Source organism: Melozone crissalis, unplaced genomic scaffold, assembly GCF_028551555.1.
Source record: "Melozone crissalis strain CALT ecotype California unplaced genomic scaffold, PUWL_Pcris_2 ptg000004l_1, whole genome shotgun sequence".
Classification (NCBI taxonomy): domain Eukaryota; kingdom Metazoa; phylum Chordata; class Aves; order Passeriformes; family Passerellidae; genus Melozone; species Melozone crissalis.
The window spans coordinates 11827131-11851640 of record NW_026535782.1 but is presented as its reverse complement, the minus strand read 5'-3'; the positions used below and the strand labels follow the sequence as shown (position 1 = coordinate 11851640).

General features: G+C 38.7%; 1 protein-coding gene across 1 annotated transcript in view; it reads left to right on the top strand.

Annotated features, from left to right (window-relative positions):
• Positions 1-24510, top strand: part of IL17REL (interleukin 17 receptor E like) — a 43657-nt gene that overhangs the window by 2319 nt on the left and 16828 nt on the right. The window contains exons 2-5 of the mRNA XM_054280275.1: positions 15913-15940; positions 21814-21963; positions 22705-22814; positions 24231-24345. Of these exons, the coding sequence (XP_054136250.1) occupies positions 15913-15940; positions 21814-21963; positions 22705-22814; positions 24231-24345 (403 nt within the window). The remainder of the gene's footprint in view (positions 1-15912; positions 15941-21813; positions 21964-22704; positions 22815-24230; positions 24346-24510) is intronic.

Here is a 24510-nt window from a genome sequence, read left to right as displayed (position 1 = left end):
TTCTGTGTTTTTCAGACTATGGGTATTGTCAGAAGTTTTTTAGCAGGTTTAATAACTGAAACTGTTGAGTCTGACCAGTAGACTAGATTTTAGTGTGGCTTTGTCCACTAGATATTTGTGAGCAGTTTTGACCTCCATGGGTACTTCTTGTCAGAGTAAAGCACTGACAAGGTTGTACTTACGAGGCAAATGGTGACATAACTATTTTGAGGCATATGACTTGCAAAACATCTGCACTGAACTGTTATCTCAACTTTAGGAATTATTCTTAGTTTAACATGGGTATCCAGCAAGATATCCTTACATTACCTTGTGTAAGGCAATATTTGGGCTTCATTACTGTAACACAAACTGTGCATCTGTTCAGTACAGGAAAGGAAAATAAAAGAACACTGGATGTTTATGCCAGCATTATATAAAATTTTAAACAGTATGAAAAACATACAGCTGTGGGTTGAGTGATGGCAAATGAACAACTAAGCTTTTATTAGGTTTTATGATTTATTTCTTCTTCCTTATTTTAATAGCTTGGCTTTAGAGCTCACGTGATATTCTAGTATTCAAAGATTAAGTGTTATGGGCATGGTCTCCATGCCCCACCCAATAGGAAACACAGTTATCAACCAAGTTTCCCTGTAAAAGCATAGGGGAATCCCAGCCTGCAATTGAAATTGGGTTTGTGCCCTACTAATTTTACAATCCACATTGTTTGCAGGCTGTACACAAAGAAATAGGCTTATGCCAAATTTGATTCAACAGCTGGTAAAGATCAAGAGCACTACATTTAAAAAACACTCCCCAGAACACTATGAAATATTATTTGTATTGTCCGCCATTTAATGCAGTAATGTTTCCAAAGGCTATGGATAAAGAAGGAAACACTAAACTGAATCTGGGATTTCCCTCTAATTATAAAGGCTATTGGCAGCAAATCCTTGATATATAACTGCTTCTTGTTCCTGCTATTCATAATCAAAATACGTGGTGTTTCTTTACTGGATATTTATACTATGACTATGATCAGTCCATTTTTGCTCAATACTACACACTGAAAAATCAGTGATATAGTATAGCCCTTAGTCCACAAAGTCAGCTGACATAAATTGCTATTCTTTGTTCATTATTAAGCAGTTAATATTTTAAAAGTGATCCCAAGCCTCTAGAAAATGGATATGACAATGTGAGCGGCATAATTCAGTTGTCCTCTAAAATCTGATTGAAAACATAATTTTAGACATGGCAAATGTCTAAAGAGACTGATCAGAGACCTGACATCCTCAGGGTGAGTGAGAGAGGTACATGAAATCTCATCATAGGAGTATAATTCAGCACAGACTTTTTTGTAAATGCATTGATATATCTGATGACTGAAGGAGATGTATAAAAATATAAACATATCCTTTGCTAATATTTGCTGAGCTGCAGCACAATCCACGAGAGCATGCCCTAGACAGAGAGCCTGGGGTCTACTTCTCTGCCTGTCATCAAATCACTTGTGTGGCTCTCTTCAAGTTATTTCATTTCTCTGATTTTCACAAGTACAAAAGAGTTCTGACCTTCCCTAGTGGTGTGTCTTAATTATATGTTTTCATTAACTGCTTTGAATACTATAATTATGAGTTAAGTACTTATTAGTTAAAACTTCAGGGGCCCAATCATATTGAGTCATTGTATTAGAGAGATATTCACCCATTTGCTTAGGTACCTTTGCTTGTCTTTGCTGGTGCTTAGAAGAGCTACAATTTAGCACATTTGGGTGGCTTTTCTCTTAGACTGTGTTTCACATTTGCTCTTTGGGTCAAAATATCTTGGCAATGATATGAGACAGTTTCATGTTGTGTCCTTTGCCACTGGTTAGGTGCTGTCACATTTCCTCTCCCCTTGAGAAGGAAACAGCCAGTGACAGGCACAAACAGGGACTTAGTGCAGTGTTCCTCAGTGTTACAGCATGTACCAGCAGCTCCCATAAGAGAGGTGGAGATGGAGAAAGCTCTGCAATTCAGAACTGGCAAAAAATGCAATGGTAGCTTTTGCATTTATCCCTTCTCTGTTCCTCAGGAACTCCAGAAGAAGGTTGCAAGGTCTGGAAAGAGACTGGAATAGCATGCACAGAATACAAGAAGTCATGGAAGTTGAGGGCATAGACTTAAAAGGTGTTGAACTGGACCTTACAAAATGTCTTGGAACTCAAACACAAGGCAGTGTTAGAAGCTTCACCACGAGACATCAGCATCACTTATGTGCAATCAGTATATAATCTCCTGCAAATAGCAGGAGACACATTTTTGATAAACCCAAAAGGGGATATATAAGCAAGCTAAGCAGAAGATGCCTTTATTATTGGCAGTGAATTTTAGCTTACAAATCTTTTTCATCCCTAACCTTAGGGATCTCATCTGTCCTTCAGCTCCATTTGGACACAAAAATAAGTAGTGATGGTATTGAGACTTGGAAGTAGGTGCTTTCCACAGCCATCTGACTGCTTTGCAGTTGGAAAACTACCTGTAATTTGATGAAATCTGGGTGGGATAGGTTTTCTAGGAGTGGTAATAACTTTAACGAGACCACGTGGTGTGACCTAGCTGGAATTCTTGCAGTGAGGTCTAGGAATAGTTTAATTTGCACTTTTGTGGAGCTGGCAGTGCTGTACCTATTACATTGTCATGTCTATTTACACTGCTCCATTCTTCCTCTCCTGCCAGGATGCCTGTGCATAGGAGAGAACCAGGGATGATCAAAAACGAGAAGGACCAAAAGAGGTTTAAATGACTTCTTTCTAAGGATAGGTTTGGATGCTCTCCAGGTTTTTCGGCTCAGCACTGAAATTCTAGGCTTTGCTGATGGATGGAGGGATGGATGGCTGGATGGATAAATTTGGACCTAAGAAAGGAGTTTCCTTCTAGCTCTGCCTAAAAATTATTTGATTTCTGAGAGCCACAAGTTTTCCCTGTGCTGTGTTGTGGCTTGGTGGTTGTTCAAACCAGGATCTCACATTTGAAATTCTAGGAGTTTTGTTATCATTATCCTCAAGAGAGGTCCCTGGGTTTTGTATCCCAACCTATTACAGATGTTTTCATAGTATTCATACTGCCAGAAAAATATATTTCCTTATAATTTTTCCTGATTTTGTTAACATTTATTGGCTAGTTTTTGAAAACCAGGAAATTATTTGCCATCTTAAAAATGCAAACCAGAAAGTATGCTCCAAACTGCAGTGTCTTGCTGAGGAAATTTCAGACCAGCTCTGAACTACTTGTCTAGGAACGATCACAACACCAATAAATTAATGTATACTCAGAAGTGATGCAGATATATCACAGCATTACCCCTGCATTCACAACCATAGGAATTCAGTGGGTCAAAATTTTCTGAGGTCATGAACAGACTGGAAAATCACAGTAACCAATGATGCTGAGCACTGGGATGGATTGTCTGTGGAGCTTATAGAGATCTCCACACACACACACAAAGAAAATATAGCTGTGTAATGTAGCTCACATATGTCTCAGATAAAGGTCTTTCTTCCTAAGGCAGAAATGTAGAGTAGGTGACATATTGAGTTTTTTTCTAAGACAAGTATCTCTGCTTTCATTCATTCATCCTCTTTTGTGGGATCTACAGATGGTCCTTAAAATAATATTTGACTTAATCCTTTGGAACAGTCAGCAGAGCAAAGACCTGTTTTGCTCTATTGCATATCAAGTTCTTCCAGCATGCAAAATATAGGACTCACCATGAAAACTGTATGGGATATGCAACCTCATTCAGGAAGTGTCTAAGCAAAAATGAAGAGAGCTCAAGTTTTAATTTGCAAATTACCTGTGGGTCTTCCTCTTGCAAGGAAATGTTTCAACATAGTTGCTTTGAATAAGTGTGGTGAATTTCAATAATTTCTGGAAAACTGTTTGTCTTGCTATTGCCTCTACTTGTCTGCATATTTTCAGAGAGTATGAATCACATAAACAACACTGTACAGTACTAGATGTACATTCATTGTCTTTTCTTGGAAAAACTTTGAGGAATTAGAATTTATTGCAGTTAAGATTTTTCACTGTGCCCAGTTTTATTTTTCCCTTTTATCCCAACATATCCAAATTTCTTTCCTCTTTTTCCCACTTCCTCATCTCCCTGACATGCTGTTCTTTTTTCTATGACTATAGTGTTTTTTCTCCACTGCTTTTTGTATTTTGATGTCTTTGTGAAAATTTTCACAATTGCAGTTACCATTATTGTGTGATGCTTCATGCTCAGTTTTGATAAGTAATACCTGCTATTTGGGGTTCCCCCCCTCATTTTCAACATATTATATTTATATGTGATACAATAGCATAATTTTAAGAGCATGGTCAGATCTGTGTTACATTCAGTCTGCCTTTGTAGCTTATTTTCTCTTCCACTTAGAGGTTAAAAGTCACGTACAATTTTCAAGCAAATGTATGGCATAGGTGGCTTGCAGTAAGTGCTATCATTAAAAATGAGGCAGAGTGTAAAGCAGCATATGAAAGTAGTGAACACTGATGGGTTTATTTAGCTTTTGTAAAATTAGTAGGATTCTGCTACTTTAGAGGCCCTTCTCTTGGACCTCTGCCTCCTTTAATTGCCCTGTGCTAAATTTAGCAACTACAGAACAAGGAGGATATATTATAAAAAGGTAAACTATGTGATTATTACAGGGATTTTCCCCCTTCCCCATACCCCCACAAAATTATGATTAACCCCATTAAATTATGATTAGTAAAAATTTTGAGAAACAGACATATGTAATGACATTTCAAATAATTAATTTGTGTTGGATATGATTTATTTTTCTTTAAATTTTCCAAAATTATATATAACTAGCATCTCGGTCAATTTTCTCAAACCGCAAATGTTTCAGCTACAATACACACTAGATATTTTCAGTAGGGTTTCTTTACACAGTAAATCTTGAATATTTTAAATTTCTTATGTGCTCACACAGCTAATTCTTTCAGGGAAAGGTGTTTTTGGCATTCCTTGCTCTTGATAGGAGAGCATAGGCATGCATTTAGGGATTCTGGTATAGGATTTCTGATGCAGGATTCAGACTTTCAGACATCATAATAATACAAATATGAATAGCCAGGAAAAAGTTTTCTCTAAAAATTTTCAATAATACAGCTGAAAAGAATTTAACGTAGTAAGATTTCCCTCATTTTGTTGTGGCTAGAATGTTTCTGTAACTCAAGCAAGCACTTTTAGAGCCAATCAGGCTTGCTTAGCAGTGTCTTTAATAGAGGCAGTTCCTTAACTGAAGCTGTGGCACAGGCAGGAATGCAGAATACAATCATCTGAGACTACCATGGCTTCTACCACGTCCTGTGGGATCATTTGTATGGCCTTACATCCTTACACAACATAACCAGCTAAGGCTAGAATAAAACCAAAGTCAGCATTAAAAATCACTTCTCATCTGGAAGAGATATAATCAGGGATAGTTCCATGATTATTTAAATTTCAAATTTTATTCTGTTTAAGGAGAAGAGGGAGAAACATCATTTTAATCAGAGTTGCAAAACCCAGAAACATGTGCTCCTGCTTTGAAGGGAGTTTCAACCCTGAAATGTGACCTCCAAAGTCTTGGAATTGTTATAGGAAATGTTTGCAAAGTGTGCTGTTATTCTAAATTTTACTATGAGTTTGTGATCCATGATGGCAGGGCCAGAAAATTCTTTTTTATTTTTAAGTTCCTGCACATTTCAGGGTAGTGCCTACAACATTCACCCATTTTGTGATGCTGCTGTGTTCCTGTGGTTTTAGGTTATTAAATACAGATGCAGTGGAGATCCTGAGAAAGCATTAGGGTCTTGTCAGGGCAGTATGAGAAACTTGCATGCTCAGCATGGTGCTGCATCAGGAAAGGCAAGGGAGAGAGCTAAGGACCCAGTTAGTCTGATCTCCACTCTCTAGAACCCACAAACCTGAGTTATGAGTGAAATTTTCTTTGTGGAAACTCTCTTCCACAAAGAAGATGTTCTCTTGCAGAGCAGCTGCTGAGAGTTGCTCTTTCAAAGTTTCAGTTTCTGGTTTGTTTTCTGGTCACTGCTTAGGATAAAATGTAAGTAGGAAACAGATCTCCTATGTGAATGCTGAAAGCACTCAAAAAACTCAGCTTAAAATTTTCATAGTGCCTTCCCTGTCCTTCTCTCAGACCAGCATTCTCTGTTTCCCCTCTGTTCACTCAGACTGCTTTGACAGGAGGCCTGGAGAACTCTCTCATTTACCAGGCTGTGTGGCAAACAGGCTGCTCAGAACTGCTTCAGTTTAAGGAGGATGTTGAACTTGGTGGTCCCTTGAGATAAGAACTTGAAAGCTCGAGTATGAAAAGAGCAAAATACCCATATTCTGTTTTCCTCTTCTATTATTTACAGTTTGATGGAAGCTTGAGCTTTGCTAGTTTCACTGTTACTATTAAAACTCCAGCCACGTACTATGATGGGTGATGTGGATGTGTCTCACTATGAGTGTCTGCTATCCCTGACATGAGCTAGAGGTCATTCCAGTGTTGTTCTGGTCACAAACTAAACACCAAATTGCATGCATCCAGGGCTATTTCAGATCAGAAAAAGAGGTGTCTAATAAGCTTAAGTGCCCCAGTGTTGTGTGACATTTCATTGGGTATTATAGATCATGGTCCTGAGCTGAGGTTACCACAGTTTGCTTAAATTATATTTCAGGTACCTTAGCTCTCTTCTAGATTTGTCTGACTTAATCCTTTTGAAAATGGCTGAAAACTTTTGCTTTATTTCACTACCCACTAATGCAAAATTCTCACAGAGAAATTGCCTTACTTGGGAATTATGTGACCCTTTTGTCATGGGCAAAGCTGATGTTTGCATAGGTGTGTTGGCTTGGAGAAGTTTTGGTAGCTGGGCTGGGGTGGCTTCTGTAAGAAGCTGCCAGCCAGCTCCAAGACAGACCCACCACTGCTCTCGACCATCAGTGATGATGGTACCCTCTGGGATATCAGCATTCTTTATCCCCTGATGGAGCAGGTGGATGCCTTAAGGAGATTGGGACCCTGTGGGGAGCTCATGGGGAGCAGGCTCTGGCAGGACCAGTGGCCTGTGGATAGAGGAGCCCCACTGCAGCAGGTTTGGTGGCAGGATTTGTCAGCCTGTGGGGACCTGCACTGGAGCACTCTGTTCCTGAAGGACTGCACCTTGTGGAAGGGATCCACTCTGGAAAAGTTCACTAAGAACTTCAGCCCATGGGTAGGAATCACTTTGGAGAAGGCCATGAGGGACTGTCTCCTGTGGGAGGGACTCCTTGCTGGAGCAGGGGAAGGAGGAATAGCACAATGAGTCTTCTCCCTGAGAAGGAAGGAGTGGCAGAGACAATGATGATGTGATGTGTGATGAACTGGCTGCAGCTCCCCTTCCTTGCTCCCCTGAACTGCTGAGGGAGAGGCAGTGGACGAATCAGGAGTGAAGTTGAGTCTGTGAAGAAGGGAGGGGTGGGAGGAAGGTGCTTTAAGGTTTGTTCCTTATTTTCTCATTAACTTACTCTGATTTTAATTTGGAATAAAGCTGAATGTATTTTGCCTGTGATGGCAACTGCTGGATGATCTCTCCTTGTCTTTATCTCAAACCAGGAGGCTTTTGTTACGTTCTTTATTCTCTGTCCAGTGGTGGAAGGGAATGACAGAGGCACTGTCACTATGGTGGGCACCTGGCATCCAGCCAGGGGCAACCCACCACAATAGGCAAAATAATGTATCCCCACTTGCATCAGATTCAAAGTTCATTCAAATCAGTAGAATGTGTCTCACCCAACCAAACTCTTCCACAATTTCTGGATGAGAGCAGCATGGCATTTTTCATTTATAAATTTCACAGTGTACAGCTGAGCACTGAGTGTTGCTCTTGGGACTGACTCTAGACATATATTAAAAGGATAGTTGCCTAGAGGAAAACAGTGAGCTTTGCTGTGTATGCCAGAACACTGGAAAACAAGGCCTGCAGTATGTCCCCTCTTTTTGCTGAGCAATAGTGTTAGGATAGCTGAGAAGACAGTAACTGGAAAAGTATCTGCAGGCAAAAATAAAAACGCATATTTCCAAATGAAAGAATTATTACTGTCTCCAGCAGCAGGAGGAGCAATTCTGTACTGGAGAGTATCTTCTCATAATCTTCACTTGAACTCTTGCTATTTTTTTCTTCCTTCTCTGTTCTTTTCTATGGCAATCTTACAGCCCACTGATTCCAGTCACCTCTGAGACTGCTAGTCTGGGTTCTGTCAGTGCTGCTGAGGGAGCTTTTTTCTTGTAGCCTGTTTTGTGCTGCAAAGATCATTATAACATCCTAACCTCAAAGCAACCCTCAAGGTTGTCTGGAGGGCATGTGGAATCTGTGTCCTCTAGTTTTTCCAAGAAACGACCAAAATAATTGCTGACTTGTTCTGGTGGTGGTGACAGTACTGCTTCTAACAGGAGGCTGGACTTGGTGACCTTCAGAAACCTCTTCCACCCTACATTTCTTTGATTCCATTGATCTCATCCCTGTGTGAGATCTCCAGAAAGTAATTGAAATAATTAATGCTGTGTCAGAGTGTCCCTGTCTCATTGTTATAGTAGAAGTGCTGATTTGGTAGATTACTTCTCCTTTCATGTAGCTGAGTGGTCTGAAATTTTTGACAGTCTGTGTATGGGAGGGTGCTGATTTATACCAGCTGACAGTATGGCAGTCAGAGTACATTTTAATTTTACTGTGTCTATTGTACTCTATTCTGTTTTGTTAACAACTTGTGTTAATAGTATAGGAAACGTGACGTCAAAATGATTGACAAATTTTTTGTTTGGTTGGTTGGTTCTTTTAATTTCTAAAAGAAAGAAGAAGTTAACACATATTGTTGCTTCAAGCAAATTCTGCTGCTAGTCCTGGAGCTGAAGCATACAATAGAATAGGCAACTTTTATTTCAGACAGTCATAGCTCCCTTGGTCCAATAAATTTAAAAGCAAGTAATTTATATATAGGTCCTTTTTTGTATCTCAACATTACTTTTAAATAAAATTAGTTTTAAAAATTAGAAGCAGGCAATATTCTTCCCAACTGAGAGACCTCAAAGCAATATTGTTTTGTCTGACTATTCACTTATAGGATAAATGCATGTCACTGCCAAGAGTTCTAACTCCTTCTGTCTTCCAGTTGTTCTGCTCTGTGAAAAGGATTCATCCATGTGGCTACTGTGAGGGCCAGAAGATATTATATGCCAGTACTGATAACATATGGAGCAGCGCAGTTAAAACGTAGGAACAGGATTCCTCTGCATCAGCCAGTGCAGGAGGAAATGCATCCTGCCTGGAAAACAGAAACCTGTTATACCTGACTATGGCAGGTAAACAGAAGGATGAAAATCTAAGGGGGCTGAAGGTCTAAGTCAAGTGCTCCTGCACTCCTGAAGTGCTGCTGAGCTGTGATGGAGGTGTTGGCCTGGTGACAAGGAGCAGGTTGTGGAAGTCAGGGTCTGTACCTTTGCATTTACAGGTGAAATGGAAGGTGGTACAAAGACAATTGGTAACAGTCTCTGCTTGAGATCCCTGTGAAGTCTTACTGGAGAGTGTCCAATAATCTTCAGTAAACACAACCATGTCTTCCGTGTTTGTGGCTGTTTCATTGATGAGCTCAGAGCTCATCAACAGAGCAGTAACACAGCCTGATGTTACCTTGCTCAGGCCAGCTCTCATCCAAAAAGTGCATGACCTTGTCAGCACTGTACTGAGCCTGAGCTTGATTTCCCACTTCTCAGGAGCAATTATTCTTTCAGATTGAGCACTGCACTAATGTGATGGGATGTTTTCCACTCCACTTGGAACACACAGAGAAAAGACCTGGAGCTGGATATTGTGTAGACGTGACTCAGATGTTTTGTTTAAAGCATTCTGTAAAACAATCCAGCAGCATCCAGGTGTTTTTGTAGTTTAAAATAGTCCAAAATAATGCTTTGCCAAAAGTTTGGGTGGCTTTTCTTTTCTGCATGGATAACAGTCCAGATGTTTCCCTCTATGACTGCCTAGCTAACCCCCCTGCACACTGCTCACATGTATCAGATCATCACATTGTCAGTAAAAGCTGAAGAACAACCTTGTGGTTTGCCAAAAATTGAAACTGTCATTAGTAACATAGTTTTACCTTGGCAATGAGAATAATTACACTTGATGTCAAAATAAATACAGATTCTCTTTTAGAGAAAAGGTCTTTTGAGGGCACTGCATCAGCAGTACTAACTACAAATTTTTAATAGTTCTAAATTTTCATTGCAATTTCTGTGGTTCTTGGTAAATGTAACCACAATTTAATTCACTTGCCAAGTGTGTTTTGGAGGTCTATTATTTTTCCTTTTCACCCACTTCCAATTTTTTGTATAAATACTTGATTTAGTTAAGTCTTCTTTCAGTGCGGCAGGAATCATTGTTATCACTGTGCTTTCTTTTACTGTAAAGAATTCTGTTTCCATACATTTGGTAAGATAAATACAGCAGTGAGCTTTCTAAGAACATAATGAGAAAAGTTCTGTGAGGTTCCAGTCCCCATCATCATCATCAATGATGTGTAAATTGCAAAGGCATTATGGCCTTTATCTATGAAAATAGCTCTGGAAAAAGCTAAAGCATACTCAGTTATTTCCCTCCATGAAGTAATCCCTCGATAGTTTCTGGGGCTGAGTGTCTCAGAAAGGAATTACAGTGATTTGTTGATGGCCTGTGAAGCTTTTGATACAGCTAGAGCTCTGAATCTTTTCTTTTTCCATCCAGTGTTCTTGTATGTTGGAGATGCATATAACTTTGTGGCTGTCCACTGCTCAAAGACCTTTTCCTTATGGAGGTGACTGAGGTGACACTGGCACGCCAGGTTTTTTACTAGGGGCCATGAGAAATCATTGAGGATTCCAATGGGCCAGCCTCCTCCCTGTGTGAGCTGAATGGGTGAGCAGCTGGAGAAAGGAAAGCTGCTGCTGGATTGTTTACACAGCAGGCTAAATCAGCTCCCCCTCTGTGGTGGAGGATATGACATGGTTGTGGTCTTCCCAGCTGAGCCAAAGGTCAGTTTGACTTTACAAGGCACAAAATGAACCCCGGTATTTTCACAGCTGTGGATGGTTCTGGTCACTCCATTTGGACAGATACATTAAAGTAGAAGAAGGTGCTGAGAAGGGTGATGGTAAGAAGGAAAATCTAGTTTAGTAGAGAGTAGTAAAAGAGCTTGGCTTTTACACAAAAAAACTGAGAAAAGGTACATTACTGGTTGCAGAAAAATGAAAAGTAAATTCCAGGGTGGAAAGCATCTATTTAAGCGAAAAGATAATGAGTGCAATCAGAAGTCAGTAGAAGCCAACCACTATTGTGGTCATGTAAGAAATTAAAAGCTTTGGTGCTAGAAGGCAACAAGGTCTTCTGGAATAGCTTTGGCTCTCACAGCAGTGCACATGAAAGCCTGACTGATTTTAAAATTATGCTTTGCCAGTTTTTGAAAGGGATTAGATTATATGGTACCTGTGGTTATGAGGGGACTATACCCAGTGATCTGGGACATCCTTTGTATTTGTGTGCAGAATAAGATGGATTTTTGCAGAGCAGCTCCTCTCAATTGGAAATCAAAAAATAGCATGTTCAGATTAACCGTCTTTACTGGCCTTTTGGCTACAATTTGAACATCAATTATTGCAAACTCACCCTTTCCCTGTGTTGTAAAAGTACAGAGAATCCCATGCTTGCTCTTAATGGTGGTTAAAGAATATAGATTGTTGGAATAGAGGGAAACATCAGAATATGGTCATGTTCCTTTGTCTTTGCTTTCTCTGACAACTGAACCTAAAGTAGAGATGTAGCTAATAGCTTTGCCAGTGAGCATCACTCAAAAGGGAGGATCCTACATTCACTGACTAATGTAGGTGTCTTAATGAGTGAATGTTAAGTGTCTGATAATCTGGTCTCAAGCAAAGAACACATTTTAAGGAATTTTCAGGCTTCTTACTATTCCTTATAGAGTTGTGGAAGAGCTGCCACCAGCTCTTCTATGAATGAGTACAACAGAACTAACAGGTAGACTGTGAACCCAAATTTTCCTCAGACTCTTTCCTTCATGACAGAACATCCAGGGAAGAATTTCCACAATTCTGCACTTGATTTAGTGCCTGGAGATATGAGAGGAAATGGGAAGCAGATTTGATCTTTGTTTCTTTTTCTTGGCAATTTTAATTCATGCAAACACTCTCTGTGCCCCTAATCCAAGTCTTCCTCTGCTGATCTCACTCTCTTCTCTGCAGTTGTTAGAACAATGGGATATTACAATTGTCTTAGACTGAGGAGAAGTTGCTGTGCTAGCTAAAAAGTTGGCACCACATCTTCTATTCAGAATGCTGCATGCTGGTGGTGTCTGTTCAGATAACCTCTAGCTACAGTTGAGTAATACCACAAATGGGGAAAACCCCAGAGAAACAGGAAAATCCCTAACTGTTTGTGCATTGTGTAAGTATATTTTATTTAGGCTCTTTGCCAAAGAAGATATGAATCAAAGATTCTCTCTGTATAGGAGTAAAATGTACTATCATGTTCAGGATCTTATTTTTGCATAAAAGATGCCCTAGGCTTTTGTAAAAGGGGAAGAAAATTTCCATTCCTGTTTTAGTGTGTTATGTTTTTTTATTGCACTCATCACTGAAAATTCCTGAAAACAAAAGATATAGAAAGTGGGAGAGGAACTTGGTTAATTCATTTGAATTATCCTTTCAGACAAATGGTCTCTTTGGACTGTTTTGCAAACTGATTGTAAAAAAAAATACCACCCCCACCCACTTGGTATTGTACAATAAAAAGAAACACTTCTTAAAAAATAAGAAATTGGGCTGTGAACAAATATTGCTGTAACTGGCAAGTGTTCATGCAAATATTTGATTATTTATGTAAACCTTCCCAACAACTCCTCACCCAGAACACAACCAAGTGCTCAAGAATGACAAAACATCTCCTTACCAGATCAAAAGTCACAGATGGATGTTTCTTTCTTTCCTGTGGAAAGGACAAGAAAATAAATGTAAGAGTTCAGATAATAGGATTCCTCTATGCAATAGTGAAAACCAATAATTAATTAGGATAGACTAAAAGGTATGTAAGAGAATAAGGTATAAGAGAATTTCTTTATCATGCCATAGCCCACAGAAATGGGTGTTTCGGTTTTTCTCCTGCAATATATACAATTCAATTATTTTACATTCAGTTTTCAATTTTCAGGTGTCATAACAGGAGGATGACCTTCTCTAATCAAAAGGCTGAATCCTTTGATATTTGTGAGATTTTTTTCTTCTTTAATTCAGTATGATCTTGATTTTTTTGAATATTTTTTTTTGCACTAAGGTTGTAGCCAGAAAGAATGGTTAGAGAAGTTAAAGATGCTGTTCTAAGAAATTTTGACTGGCAATTGGGAACTCTGTCAAGCCACCTAACCAAAATATTTTCAACAGTCTGGCTGCAAAATGGGAAGTAAAAATATGGAAGTAATTTGCTGAATGATAAGCCTCATGAATGATTAGTTTCTTCCAGTAAGTAATGACTGAGAAATTAGTTGATCCAGCAGTTCCTTTCTGAAACAATTAATAAATAACTAGTATTTCTACAGCAGAAATTAGGTCTTATCAGTTACCATTTTCAGTTTTCATGGCAATTTGAGGAAATTATAAAACCTTTTAAACAGAAGTATCCCAGTTTTAGAACAGTTATGTGAAGAAGTTTGGTATACTTTATAGAATCATAAAATGGTTTGGGCTGGAAGGGAACTTCAAAGGTCATCTAGTCCCCTGTGGTGAGCAGGGATAGCTCCAACTGGATCAGGGTGCTCAGAGCCCCATCCAACCTGGCCTTGAATGCTTCCACCACCCTCACTGTAAAACATTTTCTTACTTACATCTGATCTAAATCTACTCTCTTTTAATTTAAAACCATTACTGTTGAAAGTGAAGGGAGACGACCCATCCTTGTTGATCAGCATCGAACTCCAATTTATTGATCTCACTTACACACTTTTATAGTGGTGTTAATTAAGCTCATGCATATTGCAAAATCCGAGCTCATCATAGGTCACAGATTACACATTAACCCCTCCTTTTGTTTTCAATACCTGTGGTTTGTTATTGAATCCAAGATTTATTTTCTCACCCTGTTATGAAAGTTCTCAAGGCCTCCTTGTTATTGAAGACAGGCTTGAGAACTTAGCTGTTTACAGAAACAGGCTGTGAGAATTTGCTCCTCACAGCTGCCTTTTAAGCCATTTCTGAGCAAAATTCTCCAACACATTACCCCTTGTCTGTTGCAACAGGTCCTAATTTGAGTGTCAATGTACTATGCTGTAGAAGCAGCCAAACCGATATCTTTAACAATGTCACAAATAATTTTTCTAATCTTTAGTCTATGACAGTATATGACCACTCTGTCTTATTATAAAATGGGGTTTAAAATACCACCTTTTATGCATTTGCACTTTTTTGAGTCATAGTACCAAATTGCCAGTAGTAAAAGATGACAACTGATGTCCAAAAGTGATTGTTAAAAAATAGAACTGCCAAAAGGACAGAAGAATGGGAACTGATACAGGTTAGACAGTGTTCACTGGTTTTCTAAAGGCCTCCTTTAAGAAGGAGCTTATTTAGCTCAAATAAAAAGCTGTCATGAAGGACAGGACACACTTCTCAGGTACCCCAGGCAGTTGGAAGTGAACGTACTGCCATTTCTCACCTGCTGCAATAACACGGTTTTGCTCCACAGCTTTATTTCTGTGGATGAAAGCCTCCTGGAAAACCAAGCAATAGTTATTTTATGATGTGCTAGTGCTTGCCCAGGCTGTAGCCTCTGTGTTTCAATTAAAGAACTTCTAAATGTTCACCAGAAGACTTTTCTGGCTCTGAATCTCACAGATTGTTGGTTTGTTGGCAGGATCCTAAAATGTTTTAAAAGGACTGAGAGCAGAGGAGACAGGGTGCTGCCTATACTTTTGTGGGTGTGATAAAAGTATCTCTGTCAACAGGACACGGCTTTTAAAGGAAAGGACATGGGAACATATATTCTGTATGCAAAAGAATACTGGGATAAGGGCTATGCCAGAACAGCAGCAACCAGTGTTTGCTGGCTAAGGAATAGCCTTTCTTTAGAATGTCATGCATAGCAGTCAGTGTAAGATTTGTTATTTTTGTACTCTACAAAATTTTAGTGTGTGGTTAAGTGTTTATTTTACTGGGAAAATGGATGTAGTCTGTCTGAAAGATAGCTGGAAGCTTGTTAAAATCTCAATGCCAGGTTCACTTTGCCTCTTACAAAGACACTTTCCCTTGAACACAATAAGTACTGTGGTTGAGTAATTTAATTTTCAGTCTTCTAAGCCAGCTGTCTGAAATAAAAAGTCTTATTTCTAGACTTCATTTGCAATTGCCATAATGCTTCCTTTCTAGTAGGGTCTTCTAAAAATAATATATATTCAATAATGTTCTAGATATTTTCCATTGTAAAATAATTAGGTTTCTTTGCCCTGGTCTAAACAAATCCATTGTAGAATTTAATGAAATAATGCATGAACTCTTGGTCAGTAGGAATGGTAGTACCTGATAAAATAATGTCTTTATTTGATGGAACTCTTATTCTTGTTAAAAAACTACACACCTCAGTAGAAATACATGAAAATGAGGATAATGGTGATCTTGTGCCCCTATATGTATCAGGCTGTCATAGGCAGAGCTGATGGGCTTTTTCACTGTACTGGAAAATAATTTGTTTAACTTTGAAAATTATTTCTGTTGTGGACTATGAATATATTTATCTGTTTAAGGTATGTTTACTTGTGTACAATGACGGAGCAATATTTATTTTTATTACTACCTCAGATTTTAAAATATTTTTTTTCTGTTTGCAGGGGATTCACTGCAAAAGCAAACCTTCTGGTGAGTACACATAATTTACATTTTTACTATGTTTATTTTTAAAGATAATTTATTAAAGATATTAAATCCATTATCCTAGTGACATCAGATTGCTGTCATGACAGTGTATTTACCACCAGTTCTTTCATAAAAAACACTGGAAATTGGTAGGTTTAAATAAATACTATTTAAATAAAGACTATTGCTTTATAGTTTTCCTTAACATAGTGAAGGAAAGAGAGTTTGCTCAGTCATTTTACATGTTTTTCTTGCTTCTACTCATTATAGATGTGGCCTACAGTAACAACACAGGGGCTTGAATTACCTGACCTCTGGAGCCTCCATCAGTTACTCCTCCAGTGCACACAGCCATTTGCAGGGAAGTGTGAGGCAGCTGCCTTGGAAACAGTCCCCCTGAGAGGGCACTCACAGTCATAATCCCCACTGAAAGGACAGTCCTAGTCCCCACTCAGAGGACAGTCAGTCCCCCCTGAGAGGACAGTCCTAGCTGGAGGCTCGGCTCTGAGCACTGCTGGTGTCCACAGAGCCTTTCCTGAATCCCCACGGCAGTGAGGGCACAGACAGGGTGGAGATCCAATGCTGAGCTCAAGCATGTGAGATGCTGATGGGACATGAGCTGAATGCCAGCTGGCACGAATCCTTACTCAGAATGCATGGCACTTATGGGACTGTGTTGAGATGGAGAGAAAGAACATGTGTATGGAAGGGATGCAGTTAAAAGTTCCATCAGAAAAAATCTCTGGTCTTCTGCAAAGTGAACCTTTGGTGGCTGGTTCAGGGGTTGTAAATGAATCCTGTTAGGACTGGGCAGCTGACCTGGTAGTTGCACAAACTATGTGGAAGGTAGAAGAAGAAACAGGGGTGTCCACCCTAGCTTTGCTAGCTGAAGCATGCCTTTACATCCTTGAGCAGTACAGGCTGAGAAAATCTAGCCCTTCAGCCTGCTCTCAAAGGTAAGAACACCCGTAATTCTGTTGGTTATGAGTTAAAATCTCTGCTGGGTGTTACACAAATGCAGATCTAGATAGTGGAGACTCACAGGTACCACGAGGTGGTGATTCATTCCATCCATTTTAGGACAAGGGGATTTCTATGCTGGGAGAGAGGCAAGAGGGGCTGTCACTCTCTGTTGACTGCCAGAGCTGCTCAGAGCTGAGGCCAGAAGGCGCTTCTGGGAGTCATCTGGTCCAAGCCCTGATGCAGATGATGCACATCAGATAAGCTAGATGTTTCCCTCAACTGGAAGGCCACTGAAGGGTTTGTAAACTAAAGATATGTATCTTTGAGGATGATATACATGAAGCTGGTTGTAGGTTTTTCAGTGCTGTCTGAAAAAACTTATCAGCTATCTTCAACACAAGTAACATGTAGAATGACTCAGCCTTAGAAGGGTGATGAAAAAGCATTTTTTGTCTTCATCCCAATTTGCTTGTGCAACAGTGGGTGTATAATCCTTTGCATACTTCCTTTTCTATATTATGTTTTAAAATTATTTGTTATTTGAGATAAAATTACCTTAAAAGACCTTAACTAGGTCTAGAAGAGGGCTTTTGCAGTAGTAATTTCTTTTAGCAGCAAAAAGATATTTCCTAAAATTTGCAACCACCACCTCAGTAGTATTTGGCAGTGTGACTTTGACTCTGCCTTCTCCTGCTCTTCTAGACATAAGAACTACTGTAGTATTTGAAATTCACTGTAATATATCCATACATGGATATCAAAGTATCAATGATTTAAAAAAAATTTACATTTTCAGAAAATGTATTTGGCACAGTATATCACAGTGTTGTTCAATATCTCTAAAAGTTTGAAATGTTTTCTGAACACATAACCATGAAACTCTTTTAATTTACTGTGCAGTGCCATCTCTTGTGAAAGAGAGGCTGTCAGTCTAAAATTTAATCAATTTCATAATTGCTGTAAGTACTTACAAGTAGTGAATTTTGGTACTTATTAACTGAAGTGCACCATGTGGTTATTGTAGGACAGCATATCTACTTTGCTGACGAATTTTGTTGAATCATCCTGATGAACAGATGCAACAGATACTGTGGTAAATCATATGCAAATAGGTTTGAAATACTACTGTAATTTATAGTCATGGATTGATGTGCCAGTGAAGCAATTCTAGAGATGCTCCCAGATTTAGCACTGTCAGTATCCTTAAGTAGTTCAGATTCTTACAATACTTTAGGGAAGATATATCAGATAAAAAACCAGTTAAGATTTTCTATTGGGTGTTGTCTCAATCTTGTTATTAACAGGTTTTCCCTGCCTTTTTTTTCCATGCTCTTCTCCAATTTCATCTTCTTACCTGAGGCTTCAACTTATCCATCTATTCATTTCTTTTGCATATCCATTGCTCAGCTCTGGCTTCTATTATCCAACTGTACATAAGGTGTGATTTGCTGTTGTGACAGTTCTGGGTTGATTGCTGCATCATCAGATTAAAAAAAAATATCTGCTGTGGTTGAGTTGATGGCAAAAGTACAAGGAAATGTCTACATGCTGAATAATAAGCCTTGGTTTCTTTATGCCTGGGCTTATATGTGTCCATAATTGAGGAACCTTTCACTAAAGCAACAATCCCTCTCTCATGTAGGGCTAATTACAGCTATTATTCATAAACAGAAAATTTAGGTAAGATTTACCCAACAGATGGTTTGTGTAGCAAGATGTATCTTTATGTCTTCTGTGGTATAGATAAAACTACTTGTGTAAAAAGGAAAATGGGGTGTGTTCCAGAAGAAAATATCTTAAGGGGGGATTAAAAGATGATAAAGTAGGAGTTTACTGAAGAATTAGTCAGAAATGAGTCTCCTACTGTGATGATTTATACAATGAAAATTATTTTCTGTCAGGTCATCCTGACAGAATCAGTAAATACATGTATCATGTATTTACTGTAATCCAATGCTAGTATCCTCATGCATGATATGATCCATTTAAATTATTACTAATGAGTTTTGCAGCATGTTTTGCAATTCTCAAAATCTATCATAAAATTAATGGAAAAAAATCCAAAGTGGAAGCATAATATCATTTATTCAGTTCATAACATATTTGTTCTAAGTTCGAAAGTAGAAACTGTGACCAAGGAGAACAGTGTCTCTGCTGATGGGACAGCAGGGTGTTTGTGCATCTGTCTGATGCTGATCCAATTTCAGGAATGCACCCAGGTTGACTTGGAATTTTCATGAGATAGTACCAACCCTGGGACATCTGATGATACCACACCTCAGGCTGTAACAGCTAAGGAGAAAATTCAGCTAAGTCATGACACTTTCCTCCCCCCACCCCCTAAAAAATAAGGTCAAACACACCCAAACAGAATGCTTTGTAAAGACCTATCCACTTTCAATATCTATCTATCTATCTATCTATCTATCTATCTCTCTATCTCTCTATCTCTCTATCTCTCTATCTCTCTACATATGTCTACAAACAATGCCCTGCCCTTAAATAATTTCTATGCAGACATGGCAATGGGTGAGGTTATAAGCCTGGATCAAGAAATTTTCACCAATGACCAAACCTTAAGCAGAAACAATTACTCCCAGATACCATTGTGTATCCACAACTGCATCTCATGCCGTGTAGTCAGGAAAACAGATTTTTGAGCAGAGAGACAGAGCTCAAACTAATCATCACTTTTCACATTATTAGTAATAATTACCAAGTAATTCTGCAATATGATAAACTTCCAGTTTGTTGTGGGTGGATTAATTGTGTGTTGTGTAATAACTTTCCATCCTGAGATACCTTCAGGATTATTACACCACACATTCTTGGAACATGGAATACAGTGTTTATATCCAGCTGCTGTGCACTGTACTTCTGAGGGCTGTCTCATCTCTGTGGAAATGTTTATAAATTCTTCAAGCGTCAAGGTATTCCAACTGCTCTTAAAGCCTTATGTTGTATTTTGAGTGATCTGTGTTTTTTCATTGGTTTGCATAAATTGTCTCTGCTGGTTGTCAGTATTTCTTTGGACAATTCAGAGTTGACCAACTGCCTGTGGAGATAAAGTGTCCTTGTTTTCCCATGCTTTTCCACTTGGTTCTTATCAGCATGTCCTGTTGCCTCCAAAATATGGTCAATGACACAAAACCAGGCTAACTGTGGATGGAGATTTGGGTGTGAAGGGTTTGTCTCTTCTGACACTGTGTAAGTGATATGTATCACACAGGACTTATTTCTCCTGATATCAGGTGTGAGGGCACTTAAGGCCTAACAGATTTAACAGATTTAAGGGAAGGTGCCACATTTATGCCAGCCTGTGTTCACATCCTGCAGTATCAGTATCTGATCTTTGACAGTGGCCTGCAGCTGCAACGGGACACTGGGAAAATGAGGATCTCATAAGGCCGGAAGAAGTCCTGTTCAGGTTAATACACTTTCAGTCTTTGAATTTAGAGCACTTTCCTTTACTGGAAGGCTTGGAAGGATAAGTAAGGATTACCTTGTGTTTCCTCCTTCACCATACATTTCCTCTGTGAGAACTGTGGATGTCAATCCATGTGAGTCAATGAGCATCCACACTTGACAACAGTTCTTTGTCTTGACATTGAGGCATGTGCCCTTTCCTGGTGATTCTATTAAGAGTGCTATCCTGAATTTTATGGCAAGCACAGTATTGTGGCACTGCTGTTTCATACTTCCATACCTTTTGCCATACTAGTTGAACTCCTTCTAGGAGCATTTTGAACAGCTGAAATATGAATAAATTTTTTTTGTTTGGTTTATTGTGTTTTTGTTCTTCTAGCCTCTCACCAGGGAAAGGAGAATGGTCAAGAAAATACTTTTTAATTTACTTGGGTGGTTTTTAGCTTTCATGCTGTATATGAAAGGGAGAAGTCTAGGAAATATTTCAAAGAAATAGTAGTTACATAGTTACAGATAAAAAGAGCTGTGCTGCATTGCATACCACAAAGCCAAGGGACGAAACCCAATTCTCTGGTTGTTTGTTCTGATAGTTTCTTGAATTACTAGTTTTTGGGACTACAAACAATGGATGTGAAGTAGAGAAGCCCAAGGAATGCATTGGGGATTAAATTGTATTATAATTCATAATATAAATTCATAAATAAATACCTGATTTCTGTGTAGGGCAGACTGAGAAGTAGAAAGAGATGAAATATGCTAACTGATGAGGTTTGGGGCCTTAAGACTATTTTTTCCTTTTTTCCTAGCCTATAGTTTTAGCTCTGCAAATCCATTTCCTACAGCTTTGGAATGTCTAAATTTACACAGGGAAATAGAAGAAGACGTAGTAGCTGTGTTCTGTGCCTATGGATTACTGTGTTCTGTGCCTTGAAGAACACAGTAATCCGTAGGCCTTGAAGAAGGCCTGGATAATATTTATTCTACTCTTGTTCTGGTCTAAAGCAGAAGGAAATCCTGTAGGTGTAAGGTACTCCTCCATGACTAGGAATGCAATGGTGCCCTCTTGTGTGAAAGTGAAATTTTAACAGCAATGGAGACCGTCAGAAAGTCCTAAAATTAAAGTACTATAATGAGAGTGCTCACAATATACAGACAATGGTTTTGGAAAAAAGTTTATATAAGCTATCAGTTTAGCCATGATCTAGCAGGTCTAACTAATTAGAACCAGTATTAGTCTACGTGTGTTCTGCTAACCATAGTTTTTAGAAGTGTGATTGCTTCCTCTTGTGGGTTAACATTTCCCTAAGCCTAGAAATTTATTCCAACCCCCTACATGTTTGCTGTGTGAAAGTCTTAGGTAAAGTACTGGCTTTGCTGGTCCTTTCTTACTGATTTCAGGAGAGCTGGAACTTCCCCTGTAGTGCTTGCTCTCCCCCAGACATCCTGAGTGCAATGAGTTTTCTCTGCCCTTGTGTTTGCATTTGCAGGTGGCATTTTTAACGGCTTCTGCCATGATGCTCCTGCATCTTTATCTTCTATGGTACTGAAAAGCATGAAGATCTCAACAGTGATGAAATGTGTGCAAGGAAGCCCATGCTCTCTTCATTTAAACATTAAAGGAACACTGAGTCTGGATGGTAGGAATCAGCTTTGCTACTGAGCTCTTTCTGTTCACTTTGTTTTTATGGCTGTTCAGCCAAAGTTTGTTCCATATTGTAATGTTTGGGACCAAGCTGTTTTCATGTAATGTTCTCAGAAAAATATTTTTGTGAAAGCATTTCACTACAAAAAAGGATGAAGTTGTGACCCTTCCCAAGTGAATGAGAACTGAGATAATGAATTCTGGCTTCCAGCATGCAATACATGTAACTTGTCCTCTGCCAGTGCCCTGAGCACACAGCTGCCCTTTTCCTTCTTGCTCTGGCATCCACACAGGCACACACACTAATTCTGTCTGCTCTGATAGTCTGAACATGAGTGACTGCCCCTACAGAAGGAGAAACAGTTTATTCATCTGAAGTTACAGTTCTGCACTGCAAGAAAATGGAAATACATGAAGTTGCTGTGCATAGTCTATTTTTACTAACACCTTGCCATTTATGTGCTTCATGTTACCATTTAGATATTTCCTAGTTGCTTCTCTGAGTTAATAGGTTTATTTTTAAACTTGCATAATTAAAGCTTAATTTGTAGCATCTGTATTAAATCCTTCTTCCTACTCCTATGTGTGAGTTATATATGATGTCTCTTTTTTAACAGAGATACATGTGCCTTTCACTTAGAAGGAAAGCTTACGATATGGTGTATTTTAATTTGTGTTTTTGATCCTAAACATGCTTAAATTATATTTTTTGCAATCTGTTCCTAACTCATTTCAGAGAATGTCCGTGGGCTGGAAATATGTTCTTTTTCACTGGACACACAGCAATCTCAATGCATAAATGTGAGATTCACCAGGAAAAAAAGCAAGATGCTTAATGGAAAGAAGGTAAACTCCTTTTTTGGGGGGGGAATAATATTTCATTTAAACATTTACAAGCCTTTGGAAAAAAAATATTTTGCATCTCTCTTATTTTTTTTCTTATTGACTTTGTGGAAAATTACAATGAAATATATGCTTCAGGATAGCCAAATGAAAATCCACAACGAAATTCCCTTTTACAACATATAAATTCAATTTTCCACCATCTTTGTACTTCTTCCACTTACCTTTTGACAAGGGAATCTGTCTCTGCAGAGCCTAATTTTCCTACCAGTCCTGCCAGCTTTCTTTTTGTGCCCTCCAAATTGTGTGGAAGCTTTTCTGACTCCAGTGTCTAGGAAGAGCAATGCCACAGAGATTTTAGGTGCACATTACTTCAGTCAAACATATCACTGGAGTTTACACATCTAGAATACAGACGGGTGCCTAAGCACTTGTGCTCATCTCTCCTAAGTCCTTGGAAGGGGCAGTATCTGTTAAGGGGAAGTATTTGCTGCTAAAATTTGCAACTGAGGCAAAAAAGAACCACCCTTGACCAGGTGTTTGAAAGGCATGAATTTTTGCAGTTACTGGTGGGCAATGGTTACTAATCCTGTACACAAAGTGTTGCTTCGTGTGCTTTGTACAGTGTTACACCGATTGCACATGTGGAACAAAGTTCTCCCAAACTGCAGCTGCAGTTTGCACTTGGTGTCTCTTGATGATGGAACATCCATCCCTATGGGCAATGCAGGGCCACCAGTCAGCAGCCAGCAGCTTTTAGAGTAAGGCAAGTTTGTAGGCAAGAATCTATAAACAAACATATTTAATGCCATTTTCCTAGTTTTGGTTCAGTGACTAAAATGTTAATATAAGACATCTTTTATTCTCCAAATGCCTTTTACCAAGTAAGAGACTATCCAACAGGAAAACCTACAAGGAATTCAATAGTTAACTGATAGCAGTGAGGGAATGACCTGCTATAACTGGGCCTCAACTTTTGTTTCTTAAATTACTTTCTGTTTCATAAACTATTATTGGAATTATTACATTTTCTGAAGTTGCCATTAAATATTTAAACACTTCTTTTAAGACTTAAGACTTTTTTTTTTCCATTCTCCTAATGTTTGTGCTTGAAAAATGTGTATAGACTGGGGCTTTTGATATTTCTATGGCTTTAGGATTATTTGATATCTTGTAGATATTTGGATTTCTAAAAGTGAAGGTGATAGCAACAAGAAATAATGATACTCCTTGAAATCCTTTTATCAAGTTGTATCTGCTTCTTTTACATTCCTGATGCAACCTTATTGACTGCTTAATGCTGCTTTTAAATGTAAATATGTCTAAGCAAAGAATATTTTTCTCTTTAATATCTTAACCAAAGGTTTTTCTGTATCTGGAAGTCATATGAGAACTCAATTTTATCAATGTTTTAAACAGGTACAGGTACAATTCAATTGCATTGAAGTCAATGTAGCACAACACATCTATGTGACCATGAAAACTGTACCACATTACTGTGAAGTCAAGCTGAGTCAGCAATACTATGTTGAAGGTAGGAAACATCTTAAATCAGATGCTTTTCAGGAAATATCTTGTAAAATAAAAAAACCCAGACCAACCAACCAACCAACCAAAAACCTCAAAGGCAAAAGCACATCCAAATCACATTCTGGGACACACTGACCTAACTCATGGTAGCTCATGAATGCCAGGGCCA